Source organism: Arvicanthis niloticus, chromosome 2 (genome assembly GCF_011762505.2).
Source record: "Arvicanthis niloticus isolate mArvNil1 chromosome 2, mArvNil1.pat.X, whole genome shotgun sequence".
NCBI lineage: Eukaryota > Metazoa > Chordata > Mammalia > Rodentia > Muridae > Arvicanthis > Arvicanthis niloticus.
This window is the reverse complement of record NC_047659.1, coordinates 12,747,975-12,761,433: the sequence shown is the minus strand read 5'-3', so window position 1 is coordinate 12,761,433 and position 13,459 is coordinate 12,747,975. Positions and strand designations below refer to the sequence as shown.

General features: G+C 51.4%; 1 protein-coding gene and 1 long non-coding RNA gene across 2 annotated transcripts in view; one reads left to right on the top strand and one right to left on the bottom strand.

Annotated features, from left to right (window-relative positions):
• Window positions 1–3,706, bottom strand: part of Dab2ip (DAB2 interacting protein) — a 173,477-nt gene extending 169,771 nt beyond the window's left edge. The window contains exon 1 of the mRNA XM_076928597.1: window positions 3,548–3,706. Coding sequence (XP_076784712.1) covers window positions 3,548–3,587 — 40 coding nt within the window. The 5' untranslated portion in view covers window positions 3,588–3,706. The remainder of the gene's footprint in view (window positions 1–3,547) is intronic.
• On the top strand, window positions 2,942–10,109 carry LOC143441285 (uncharacterized). Its single transcript, XR_013108546.1, has 3 exons — window positions 2,942–3,151; window positions 3,792–3,926; window positions 8,356–10,109. It is a non-coding gene; the product is annotated as an uncharacterized LOC143441285 (long non-coding RNA).
• Window positions 10,110–13,459: the final 3,350 nt, after the last annotated feature.

Below are 13,459 nucleotides of genomic sequence, written 5' to 3'. Positions count from 1 at the left end.
TCTAATAGCTCTTTGGTCTGCCCTTCCCCCCAGCCCTTCTTGGCCTTGATCTAGACCTAGGAGACTCTCACATTTTTGTTTTTATTGATCAATCAATCCGTCTATCTATGTATTTATTTGAGACTACTTGTCCCGAAACTCAGTATGTAGTCTAAGCTAGCCTCAAATTTTTGGAGATCCACCTGCCTCTGTCTCCTGAGTGCTGAGACTTAAAGTTATGTGCTCCTACACCCGGCTAAGATTTACTTCTCAACGTCTGCTGCTTCCTCTTCACACATCAGTGCTGATGGCTACAATCCCACTGTCCAGCAGCCAAGCCCCTGAACATGAATGGAAGCCACGTTCAGCTTTTCTGCCACTAGGTGAGAGGGAGTCATACAAAACTTCAAGAAAGGAGGAGAGCCTGGAGTTCCACTCAGCTTGGATATGTCCAGCTTTGTCCCCATCAGGTTCCCAGGACCCTTCAATGGGCTTGCCAAGAATACTACTGCAAGTAGAGAACCTTCCAGAGTGCCTCCACCTCAGCCCTTCTGTCTGCCTGCATGCTTTTCTTTGCCTCTTTCCCCAGGTAAACTGCATCCATTCAGCTCCTTGCTCGCACAACAGCATATTTGGACATCCACAAATGTCAAGCAGAGAGATGTGCTCTGGGAATGTCAAGAGCTTAGAGACTAGAGGGAGCTGTGCAGTTAATCCCAAACCAATGAAATCCACAAAGCAGAACAGACTGGACAAGAGACAGCAAGACACTGAGATCTGATTCAAAGAACTCTAGAAACATGGTCTAGAGAATGAAGGCTTCTCAGAAAAGACAACTTTCCAGGAGTTGGGACAAGAAATAGGAGTTAAATCACTAAAGAGATGGGGTGGGGGGAATGCCCCAGACAGAAGGAACTGCCTGTGCAAAGGCCCTGAGGTGGGCCAGGCCAGCATGGCTGATGTAAGGGGAAGGGACAGAAGTATAGTCCTGTGGCTCAGACCTGAAAGGCAAGCCATGTGGGTACTAGGGGGGAAAGGGGCAAGAAACAGGAGGAAGGCATGGGTGTGGCTGTCATAGAAGCCAGGGGAAAGAAATGTTTCAAGGAGGGAGTCGTGGAGGATCTGAGTGACCTGCCCACACTCCCATGGCTATGCATGGTGATGGAGCCTCCCAGGAAGAAACCAAGGATAAATGAGGTGGCTCCCTGGTCCATCAGCATCAATAGCTCTACAGGAAGGAAACCAGAGCACGTGTCTCTTCTCCTCATATGCACAGACCAAGGCGAGAGCACGTGGACTCGATGGAAGGGAAACATCCACAGGCTAGAAGCAGGGTCCTAAGCAGAAACCAGGTCACCTGGAAACGGTCTTAGTCTTCCAGCTTCTGGGGCGGTGAGGATGTGATTTCCACTGTCATTTCTGGCCAGCCTACAGCATTGTGTCATGGCCAGCCACATTCACAGGGACTCACAATGTCAGAGTCGCCTCTTTCAGAAAGCCCTCCTTGACACGGGACAAGGGGTTCCATGGTGCCTGAGCTTCTTCCTTGGAGGCCTTACTGGGCTTTGTACTAATCTGGAAACTTTGTAAAGGCAGAGGCAAAGTTGGGCTTCTTGGCCCCCAGAGTCCCAGCTCAAGACCCGAGAGCTATGCAAACAAACGAGCAAACAGATGGAGAACAAGAGCAGGAGAGGGGTTCCCTTCTTGTCCTGGCCCAGAACAGGTTCAGCTGGAGGCCTCTGACGGTGGCTTGGTGGGAGGCCAGTCCCTGCTCAGCTCTACTGAGAACAATCCCAGAGAGAATACAAGGGTTCCTCCTCTGCCCTTACTGGCCTTGCCTGAAGTCTCCTCTATCCCCCAATGCCTTTTTCTTTGATCCAAGATACACACATACACCTCCATAGCAGAATCTAGAAGATCAACAGGCTAGGACAGGGGTCAGGTTGCACAATACTGAGATAAAAGCTGTCTCAGTTTCCAGACTCGTCCTGCCCCGAAGCTATTGTTGGCAAACACAGGGGACTGAGAGAGGGGCTGTAGGCTCCTGCCATATCTCTGGATGGGAAGGGGCTTCAGGGAACGCCAGAGCTCTGTCTAGCCATGTTGATCCCTGCAACCACCCTGCATCCCCAGAATTCTCCAGGTTGGATCAGATCTGTGCCTTCCTGGAGCAACATGAAGGAGCCTTTATAGGTCATGCCCAGGTCATGCCACGCTTGAGATGGACAGTTCCGGAAACACCAAGCCTATCTATCTTACAGCCCAGACTGTGTGTCCCCGGGCTCTCTTCCAGGAATACATCCCTCTAAAGCAGGTCTTGGGATTCATGGGTGGCCTCCCATTCCAGACCCAAACCTCTTCCAGAACAGAAGCTGTATTCCTCCCTCCTCCCCTCCTCTCCAAGGACTGATTGTTACATGGATGAAGTGTCTCACAGATCACACAGGGTACAATGTCTTGTCGCCTTACTGTCTGAAGATACCGGGTCCATAATAAGGTCTGGCCCAGCTCCCCTGGGGAATGCAGCTTAAAGCATGGCAAAATTCTTCTCTCTCTGGATGGAGCTGGGCTGCTGTAGGAGGAAGGGAATTTGGCCTTGACTCTGGGCCAGGCAGCCAGGCCTGGCTGGAACAAGGGAGTCTGGAGGGAGAAGAGCTATCTTTTTTTAGTAGAGTGTGTGGTCTCCAAAGGGCCACAACCCCGAGAAGACTTGCATGAGTCATTAACCATTGAAAACCTCCTTACCTTACCTTACCTAAGGGACCTGTCTCCCCAGTAAACCCCTCATCCTGCCCCCCACCCTCCTCCTCTCATCTCTACTCCTGCCCTCCTGCTTCTCTCTGTTGCTGGGAGACAGCCACTGTTTGCTAGTACCCTAGCCAAATGAGCAGCAGCCCGGCCAGCCAAGTAGCCAGTAAGCTTGAATACCTGCATCCCTGGGGCCCCAAGCCTCCCGAAACCCCCCTAGAAGAACCACTCTGTGGTTTCCAGACAGCAGTCACACTCTGCCTGGGCTCTGACCACAGCAACTTTTCTCTAACATTTTGCTCAGGGCTCCCAATGGCCCAGGGGAGCTGAGAAGGGTCGCTTCCCAACTGCAGCAGCCTGGGGCCTTGTGTACCGGAGAGGAAAGCTGTGAGCTTACAGCTCAGCCCTGGCCTTTAATTACAAGGTACATTCAGTTGCCTACTTGTTTCTGCTTCTCTGCAGACCTCACTAATTGAATTTGCCACAGCAGCAGGCAGACCTAGGGGACCGAGAGACCAAGGAGCAGGGGGCTGTAAACTTACTTCCTTTCCTGCTTGGCCAAGAGCAAAAAGTGCAAGAAGCCAAGAAACTCTATCCGGTTACCGGACCATGCCACTACCACGTCTAAGGGGACCCTTAAGCCCCATGACCCATGGCACCCATGCCTACCCTAAGCCCAGAGGCCAGGTGGCACCCAGATGCCTGCCTCCCCCGACCCATTTCAACTCTGATTCCCAAAGCTAAGCAAAGTCTGCTGGAGCAGTGGGGCTAAAATCCCAAACTCTGCCACTTAGCCACTTAGCTGGCTCGGCTCACCTACCGTAGGAGTCGCCTGGGTCCAGGAGGGAGTCGGGCTCCATGGTGTGTGGGCCCCTGGGCCGCGGCCCCACCTGATTTATGAACTGAGGCCGTCTCCATGAGCGCCTGCGCTTCTCCTTTTGTATTCCATCTGGCGGCTTCTCCAACTAGATGACTGGGTATTCCTGCAAGCAGGCCCCTTTCCAGCCCTCGCCTTCATACAGTACATTTAAAGTAGCAGTAACCTTTTTTTCCTCCCCCCACAGCCTGCCTGGAAACATTAGAAGGGACCGAGGCGGCGAGATGTCTAAAATAGGAAGACGCTGGGGACGGCTGGCCTGGCTGCCCGTGATGCTGGCTGCAGAGATCTGGTCCGGCTGTGCAGATGGAAAAGCTAAAAGGTAAGGTTGACACGGAGCTTAACATCTGGAAGCCGGTTCTGGGACCTCAGGAGCCCGTTGTGAATGGATGGGGAGGCTGACCTCCTCGTGGGAGGGGATAAGGGTGTCTGCTGTTCACCACCCAGCGCCCCAAAGCCCAGGGGCTTCTCCCAGGCCTTGCAGAAACCTCCCACTCAAATCTGTTCTCAGACATTTCCTGCAGTGTGGGATGCAGAAATTGACTCATCCATCCATTCAGTCACTAAATATTTTTTTTGAGAATCCAGTCCTTGCCAGACACCGTGCTGTGCTGGGTCTGCAGCAGAGAGCAAGGTGAAATGTCTGGCCCACTGCAGGGGCATTGGCACCTGGGTGTGCTAGTTACTGCAATGGAGCATGCAGGATAATATTCCAGGAGCACAGAGAATGGGGGCTCACTGGAATGAGAGAGATGGTTATGGGGGATCCCTGGGGGAAAAGGCACATGGCAGTTAGCCGGGTAAAGAAGGATAAAAGGCATGCATATGCGACATTGAGTATTTGTCAGACTTGTTCTAGTGCTTAGAATGAATAGAGCTGAGACAGAGGTGGAGAGGGAGTTCAGAGAGGGTCGAGTTGGACATCTGGTGACATGATTCCAGTTGCCTTAGAAAGGCTTCTCTGGCCATTGTGTGGAGGATGGGGCAGGGATGAGCTGAGCAAGGCTATAGCTTCAACAAGAGCAGCTGTGGCCATACAGGGACAAGTTGTTAAGCTCCACCCACTGTGGTACCTTTTGGACTGCTTACCCACCAGTTTCTCATGAGAGCCTCCCAAGGGAGACTTCTGCTAGAAGCCCATTTCATAGACAAGTACAATGCAGCTTAGAGATGTGTCCAGGCCACAGTTTGTGAGTGACCACCTGGGCAGGTCTGGCTTCCAAAGAGGTCACAGCATTAGTGCCAGAGAGTGGAAAGACAAAGATGCTTTCATTAGCTTGGCATCACTCTGGTCTAAACCAGTACAGGCCAGTATCATGGACTCCTAGCAGGAAAAAACTTCATCTGAGTCCAGGAGGAGAAATGCAAGCAGGGTTTGGATGGGTTGACGGGGAGTTGGGGGTAGGGGGGAAGGGCAGAGTGAACTGTGTCCAAGCTGATGCAGAGGCAGGAACAGAGACCTGTGCTAATAGGGGCCTATCTGGTGAGGAGCAGACCATCACGTGACTAGAGAAGGTTCCAATGAGAAGAGCACAGAGACGGAGCTCAGAGGACCAAAAGAACAACTAGAGTGTGGGCTTGCTCCAGGGGCCACAGGAAGCATCTGTTCAGAGGCTGGCCTCCTTTCCAAGGGATGCCTGGGTGTTCCTTTGAGCATCCCTTTCCAAACCTCTCCAACACACAGGGCTTCTTGCTAAAGAAGAGATACCATCGGCCCTCCGCCTAGCTGAATGCTAGGATCTGAGCCATCTTTGGCCTGCTTTTTTGGAGGAATGGCTATGGAGTTGGGCAGAGAGATCTAGAGGAGAGAGATGGGGGGACATGCATCTACAGGACTCAGATCAAGCTTCTTCTGCCATGAGTCCATAGTATGGGCCTGCACTGGCTTAGACCAGAGTGAGGCTGAGCTAACATCTATACTGAGTCCATCCCAGCTGCTACCTAGCAGCTCTCTGAGAGCCAGTGGCTGCTGACGTGGTCAGCCTGGCCACAAGGAGGCTCCTCCTGTTCCTTCACCCCTCCTCCCCACTTTAGATGACAGGATCCCAGCTCCCAGCCTCCTGCTGCCTTAATTACAGGGAGGCCAGGCCCTACCCAAGCCTACTGTGGGCACCAGGCTTCTTGGATCTCCTCATTAAGGGTGCCTGAGGAAGGGATGTTGCAGGGGATGGGGCCGGGAGGGGTTAGGGAAGGAGTGTTGCAGGGGATGGGGTGGGGGATGGGGTTAAGTATAGGGGATGGGACCATGTTTTCCCAGCCAGTAGGTTTCTGGTCCCAGGGCATTCTGGGGTCTCTGGGGTTCACTACAGATCAGCAAGCACTGGGAAGTCTGAGGTAGGAGGGTAGTGAGTTCAAGGCCAGCCTTAACCACATTAGTGAGAACCTAAAAAAGACTGGAGCAGGCAGGCAACCAGATGGCTTAGTGTTTTGGTAAAAACACTTGCTATCTAAGCCTGACAACCTGAGTTTGACTTGTGGAACTCACAGCAGAGAAAGAAACAACTGAAATTTATCCTTTGACCTATACATGCGTGCAGACCACGCGTGTACACATCTGCCTGAGTGCACCCCACCCCCACCACCAACAATAATAAAAATAGCTAGCATGCATAAAGCCAGCCTCCCATGGGACTTTGCTCCAGCTGCTGGAACTTACGCTGTATGCACAGAAAGGAATTCTATAGGAGCTGTGGAGTAGCTTAGTTGGTAAGGTGCCCGGCTAGCACGCAAGACGTTCTGCTTCCATCCCCTGCTCTGCAACAAAAACAGAGCATGGTGATCCCAGCAGTTGGAGATGGAGACAGGAGGATTGGAAGTTCACAGTCACCCTCTGGTACACTGGAAGCCAGTCTGGACTACACAGGAGACACTGTCCAAATAAAAAGTGGGTGGAAAGGAAGGGAGAAGAAACAGAGAAGAAAGAAAGGAGTGGACCGAGACATCAATAAAAGGAGTGAAGGAATGGGAACACTGCAGAGGGCATGAGGGAGAGAGGACGGGTGCCTGGCAGCGAGCTTGATCATTGCTTGCCTATGGAAAGGTCAAACCACCAGGCCAGCATGGAGACAGTGCTGTCTTTGTCAAGTCCTGAGCCTGGCCAAGCAGGAAATCCAGATGTCCAAGGGAGACTCAGAGCTCAGCGATCTGAGAGCAAAGTAGGGACATGAGGCTATCAGTCAGCTGAGCAGGTTCAAGAAAGCATGGGGAGGGAGGCTGGCCAGGTAGGACTGTGACAGATGAAGAGGAGTTCACAGGACCGGAAGCAGGAGGCATGGGATCGCATATACTGAGGTGCAGTGTGCTCCAACAGCCTTCGAGTTGTTTTTATGCCCCAGACTTTCTGCTTGAACTTTCCTAAGGCCAAAAGGGGAACAGGAAGAGCCAGATGCCCTGCTCCCACTGAGCCAAGTGGTGTGCTGTCTGGCCAGGCTGGGTGCTCTCTCTTGACACTGCCTGGGCACAGGTGGCAGAGCTCAGACTTCAGAGCTCAAGACCAGGTGCCAACCTACCTGCCTTGGTACAAATCCCATCTATTGCACCTGCCAGGAGACGCTTAGCACACAAGGTCCCTTATCAGTGCCTCAGTTTCCTCCTTAGTGTCCCTGGAGGGTGAGGGTAGGCCCTGGAGGGCTGCTAGGTAATTCATAAGTTGGGCAGTGAGAACACAGACAGGAATCTGGGTTAGAGTATGTTAGGTAGCACCCTGACCTCTCAAGGCCCATAGCACAGCCCCTAGGAGCGTGTGTGAGCTGCCCAGCATGGCTTTATCCCCACATACTCTTCTTATCTTCCCTTCTTTCTCCCTCCACTTTTTTCCCCTTATGTCTTAATAACTGTTCTGTTTCGTGAAGAGACGCTATGACCAAGGCAACTCTTATCAAAGAAAGCATTTAATTGGGGGCTTGCTCACAGTTTCAGGAGGTTAACCTATCATCATCGCGGCAGGCAGCATGCCTGCAGGTAGGTAGGCATGAGCTACAATCTGATTCACTGGCAAGCAGGCAAACAAAGACAAAGACATACAGAGACAGAGAGGCAGAGAGAGACAGAGATAGAGACACACAGAGAGAGACTAGGCCTGGTGGGTGTGGACTTTTGAAACCTCAAATCCACTCCCAGTGACACAAGGCCACACCTCCTAATCCTTACTAAACAGTTCAAGGGGCTAAGCATGTGACTATATGAGCTATGGAGGCCATCCTTATTCAAATCACCACACCTCCCACCCGAGCCGCACAGCAGCCTCTAGGGCTTTGTTTTGTTTTGTTTTGGAAGAAGATATCGCTATGTGGCCATGCTGGAACTTAGAATCCTCCTGCCTCAGCTTCTGCAGTGCGGGGATCACAGGTGTGTGCCAACGTGGACTTTGGCACTCTCCCTCCCGCCCCGGGGCTGCAGCAGTGCCTCTGCGGGAGTAGACTCTTTCCCAAACCTACCCCAATCCTTGCGTTGATCACAGGCTGCTTCCCAGAGCCACCCCCATTCACTCTGCCCCACCCCCAGAGTGATTTCCTCCGCAACCCTCCAAATGGTGCATACTCTGCCAGTCTCCACCCTCAAAGCATCCAGAAGAACTAGCAGATCTCAGCAAACCCATGATGGGGGAAGCTCAGCTGTCCTTTTTCTGTTCCTTAATTCATTGGGCACACAATGCAGTGAACCCTTGGACCTGAGACAGCTTCACTGGAGACATCCTGTCTGTGACCTGTGTCTCTCGTTTCCCTGACTCTTCTTACGGCTTCTATTCTCAGAAAGAGCCTGAGCACGGGGCCACACAGATGAGCTCTCCAGCATCCTCTTGCCCCAACTCAGTGACTGAGAAGTGGCCATGCTGGGATTTGAACCCTTGCCTCTCCAGTGGCCTCATGAATAGAAGGTTGTCTGGTGTAGGCAGTAAAGAGGTGTGGAGATGAAAAGAATCATCTGGAAGAGCCGTCCCACCAGCCTTTGCTCTGATCCCCAGGACTTGAGTTCACACCTAGAACCCCTCTGAACCATGTCTTCATGTCCCTTGATTAAAGAGCTTCTTTTTTTAAAGCTTTGAGTCCCATGGCTGGTATCATCCAACAAGTCCTGAGCCATACCAGGTTACCATGTCCTTGATGGTAGAAAAGCAAGGAAATGCCATGAGCAGATCATGAATCCCTTCAGAGGACAATGGTTCCCATGGCTGCCTGTGCAGGGGTCTATGAGTTCCCAGTGATGTATTTATAAAAAGAGAAAGAGAAAGAGAATATGTTCTGTAGGTATGCGGGTAAGATATGGGGGAAGGGGGTGTCTCAGCAGGCTCATGCCGAGGCATCCCTTCCCCCTGAGGGACCAGGCATCCCTTTCCTCTGAGGGACCAGGCATCCCTTTCCTCTGAGGGACCAGCCACATGAGACAATATGGAATAGAGTTATTCAGGGCAGGGGGAGCGAAGTTCAGAGGGTAGTAGAAGCAGAGAGAGTGAGAGAGTAGAGAAGTAGAGGCCGGCCATGAGCACGTGGAAAGAGAGGGGGAAGGGACGGGAGAAGGATGAAGGAACAGAGGGATCAAAAGAGAGCAAGAGAGCTAGAACGCAAGAGAGAGAGAGAGGAGGAGGGGACAAGCAGCCCCTTTTAGAGTGGGCCAGGCCTACCTGGCTGTTGCCAGGTAACTGTGGGGGTGGAGTTTAGACAGAATGCTAACACCCAGTCTCAGAGAATCCTACCACACTATCCCATAAAACCAGGGATCAGGGAAAGAAAAGGCGAATCACTGCCTCCAGGAGTGAAGAGTAAGAGTTTGATCCAATTTGGACCCCAGACATCCCAGTCATGCGCAGGGAGCTGGCTCAGCTGGAAAGGTTCTTGTCAGGCAAGCATAAAGATAGGAGTTTGGCTTCTTAGAACCCAAGTGAAAAACCAGGTAGGTAGGCAAGGTGGCTTGCCTGTAATCCCAGGGCCCAAGGACGAAGACAGGGAATCCTTGGAACAAGCTACCTCACCACATAAAATCTCCAGGGTTAGTAAGATGCTTTTCCTAAGTAAGAAACTAGGAAATTAGGAAAAGGAGGGAAAACTGATTGGGGGAGACAGGTGACATCAGTCAGACTGAGGCTTCCACATGCCTACACACACAAGTATGCATATATATGTGCACTTGCACATAAACATGCAAAACAAAATTTTCTCAAAGAAAGAAAGCAGTCATTGGGGTGCTCCTGAGGAGGATGAGTCCTTCCCAACTAGCTGATCCCAGGGCCAGCTCTCGGCCATAGAGCAGTATGAACGCTCTCAACCACAGAGTAGTGTGAACACTCTCAGCCACAGAGCAGTATGAACACTCTCAGCCACAGAGCAGTGTGAATGTGCTGGGCCACAGAGCAGTGTGAATGCTCTCGGCCACAGAGCAGTGTGAACACTCCCAACCACAGAGGAATGTGAACACTTTCAGCCACAGAGCAGTATGAACACTCTCAGCCACAGAGCAGTGTGAACACTCTCAACCACAGAGTAGTGTGAACATTCTCAGCCACAGAGCAGTGTGAACGAACACTCTCAACCACAGAGTAGTGTGAACATTCTCAGCCACAGAGCAGTATGAACACTCTCAGCCACAGAGCAGTATGAACGCTCTCAACCACAGAGTAGTGTGAACATTCTCAGCCACAGAGGAGTATGAACACTCTCAGCCACAGAAGGATATGAACGCTCTCAGCCACAGAGCAGCGTGAATGTGCTGGGCCACAGAGTAGTGTGAATGCTCTTGGCCACAGAGCAGCGTAAACACTTGTTAGACAATCCCAAGTCTTTCCAAAAAAGCTGGCTAGAAAGGAAATAACTAGAATTTGGAGGTTTAGATGACTTTCCAGGGTAAGAGGATCAGAATGTAGTCTGGGGTCCTCAAAGTTCCCCCAAATCACAGTGAGCCAGGAGGCCTGTATTGAGGTCCAGGATCTGCCTGGACTTGTATACTTGAAAGGAAACCCCAGCATAACCAGTGACAAGGAGTGACAGGGAGTCTGCAGATAGGTCAGTGCAGGGATGGTGTAACTGTGTAACCTCAGGTGGTACTTTTTCTCATCCACCAAGCATCAAGGGTCACTACCCAAAACATAGTCATAGGTGTCTCCAGGTTAGCGGCCATTGGAGATCCAATCCAGGACTTAACACACAGTCACACACATTGCTGGATTACCTCCCAGAACAAGAATTCTGCCCTTATTCAGACAGTGCTAAACAATCACACCATGCCCGGTCCTACTCCTGCAGCCCAGCTAGCCCTGGCTATCCCTGTGGCCAGGCAGAGTAAGTGTCCCTGAATCACCAGATCTTCCTGACATGGACTCATATCTGTGCCGTCCACCTGACCGCCCCACACCGGACCTCTTGGCTAGTGATCAAGCCAGTCAGGAAAAGCCACAAGAAGCCTGGTATGTTTCCAGATGAGCAGCAACAGCTGTCTGTGTGATTCAGCAAAGCTGCCCGACGACTACGCCAAAGGCTGGGGAGACCCAGGACCGAGTCAGCCAGAGTACCAGACGCGGACATCTCCAACCATAGCAGATTCTCAAAGTGTTACCAGGTGGGGAGTCTGCCCACCGTTGTGAGAGGCTTAAAATGCTCTTTTACTGTGGACTTTTGGAAGGCTGGACATTCAAGAACAAAGTTTAGAGTGCCAGACCACATAGCTGACCCATTGCAGGGCAGGCAAGTTCTATGTCAGAGGGGCCACGCAGTAAACATTTCAGACATTGTGACTCTTCAGTTCTGCCTTTGTAACTGGAGAGCAGCTATGGACAGCTCCCCAATGAGTGGGTGTGACTGTGGACCAATCAAACAGAACTCTTGGGGGCAGAAGGTACTCAGCAGTTAAGAGCATTTGATCTGAAACCACGAGCAGCAGATCCCAGCACTGTCTGCTGGGCAAGTGGACCATGCCACCAGGACAAAAATAACCAGTAAGGTTGAGCAGGTTCAAAATCCCAGGGAATCTCAGAATTTAAAACAGCAGGCTTGGAAACAGCTCCCTGCCAAGTTCTACCTGTCCCGAAACAGATAACCATGACACCCCGTTAAGAGGACCATGACCATCAGTCATGTAGGGATGGACAATACCTGAAGTCCTTCCCCATGCAAATAGAGCATGCCTAACATCTCAGATGAAGCCAATGGGAAGCATCTACCTCTGGATCCCACCTTACCCCTGAGATGTTTATAAAGTTCCTATTCACATGGAGTAAAGTGCACTGAGAATCATCTGGGGGTGGCTGTCTTACTGAGCTGCAACACTCTGGAGAAGAATTTTCTCTCCTGAAGCATTCATCACTGGACCTCAGATCTGCCCAGCAGGCTGAACTTTGGCCCCTGCTCACCGCTGAGGCTACTGAATGCCATTCGCTGGTGGTAGCAGGAGAGACCCTCAATCTGCATGCGCTTCCCTTCAGAGAGCTCTAACACTTTGGCCATTCTAGCCAGAGCAAAGCCCCTCAGAAACTTTCTTTTTGTCCAAGTCAGAGATCCTCGGGTCGTGTTCTGTCTCCCCTGAGCTGCTTGTCAGCAATGCTGTGGCAAATACTGTTAGGTAGACACACAGCCCTTTACCCGTCTAGCAAAGAGGGCAACCCCACAGATGCCTGTGGCCCCAGTGCCGAGGTGTGTGGAAGTAGGAGGGTAGCTGGAGCAAGCTGGCTTCATCCGGCTTAGCTGAGAACTTGTGAGCCCCAGGGTCAGAGAATTGCCTCCAAGGAAAAGGAAGATATACAATAACATCTTCTAAGCCTTTTAGGCATCCTATACACACACACACACACACACACACACACACACACACACACACAAATAGACCATTACTTGACACTAAAAGTGGACTTCCTTATCATTTTCTTATCTAGTCATGAAACAGTATTTTCTTGGGTCTCTCTGGAAGCTGTAAGGACCACATGGGTTGTAGTTTGCTGACTCATGTGGGGATGCTGGGAGACTGGTTAGCCTTGAAGGGGGAAAGGGCCTTGAATCTCAGAGCAAGGCTTTTGGGTCAATGGGGGTTGGAGGTTGAGAACTGATAGCATTCACCACTGGCCTGGTGAATCATCTACCATCCATTCCATCTGCCCTCCTCCCAGCCCCCTGCAGACCAAACCACTGCCCACCTAGAAGCTCGGAGGCAATGTGTGGAGACCAAGCACTGGCATAGTCACAGGGACACTTTTTTAAAAACATTATTACAGCTCATCCATGTACTCCCAGAACTAGAAAACCTGAGGCAGGTGCATTACTATGAGTTTGGGGACTGCTTGAGCTACATATTAAGCTCCATAGAAAGGGCTAAAGATGAAAACTTAAAAAAAAAAAAAAAAAGTTAGGTCAATAAAAGAATCAAGAACATCGTTTTGGTGTTTGTTTGTTTGTTTGTTCGCTTGCTTAAGACAGGGTCTCTCTGTGTAGCCCTGGAATTCATTGTGCGGATGATGCTGGCCTTGAACTCACAGAGGTCTACCTGCCTCTGCCTCTAGGGTCTGAGATTAAAGGCGTGCTCTGCCAAGCTGAGCAACATGAACCTTCTTTTAAGCCCCACTCCCCACTTGGGGTCACCACAGTTAAGGGGTGGCTAAGTGTGAGTCCAGCATGTTTCTAGTGCACACAGCTATAGACTCATAGGCACACCCTCCCATCCAAAGCGCCACCATTCCCATGGCTTGTGGCTAGTCCCATGCTTTCCTGCAACAAGGTTTTGTCACGGACCAGCTTAGGCAGCATCTTCCTCTTTGACCTTTACCCCCATTGCTGTCACATACCTTACTGGTCCCCCCCCCCCCCCCGACATGATGACACACGACACCACGAAGTCCCTGGCACTAGGCTTTCTGCTGGGGAATCTCAGAAGCAGACT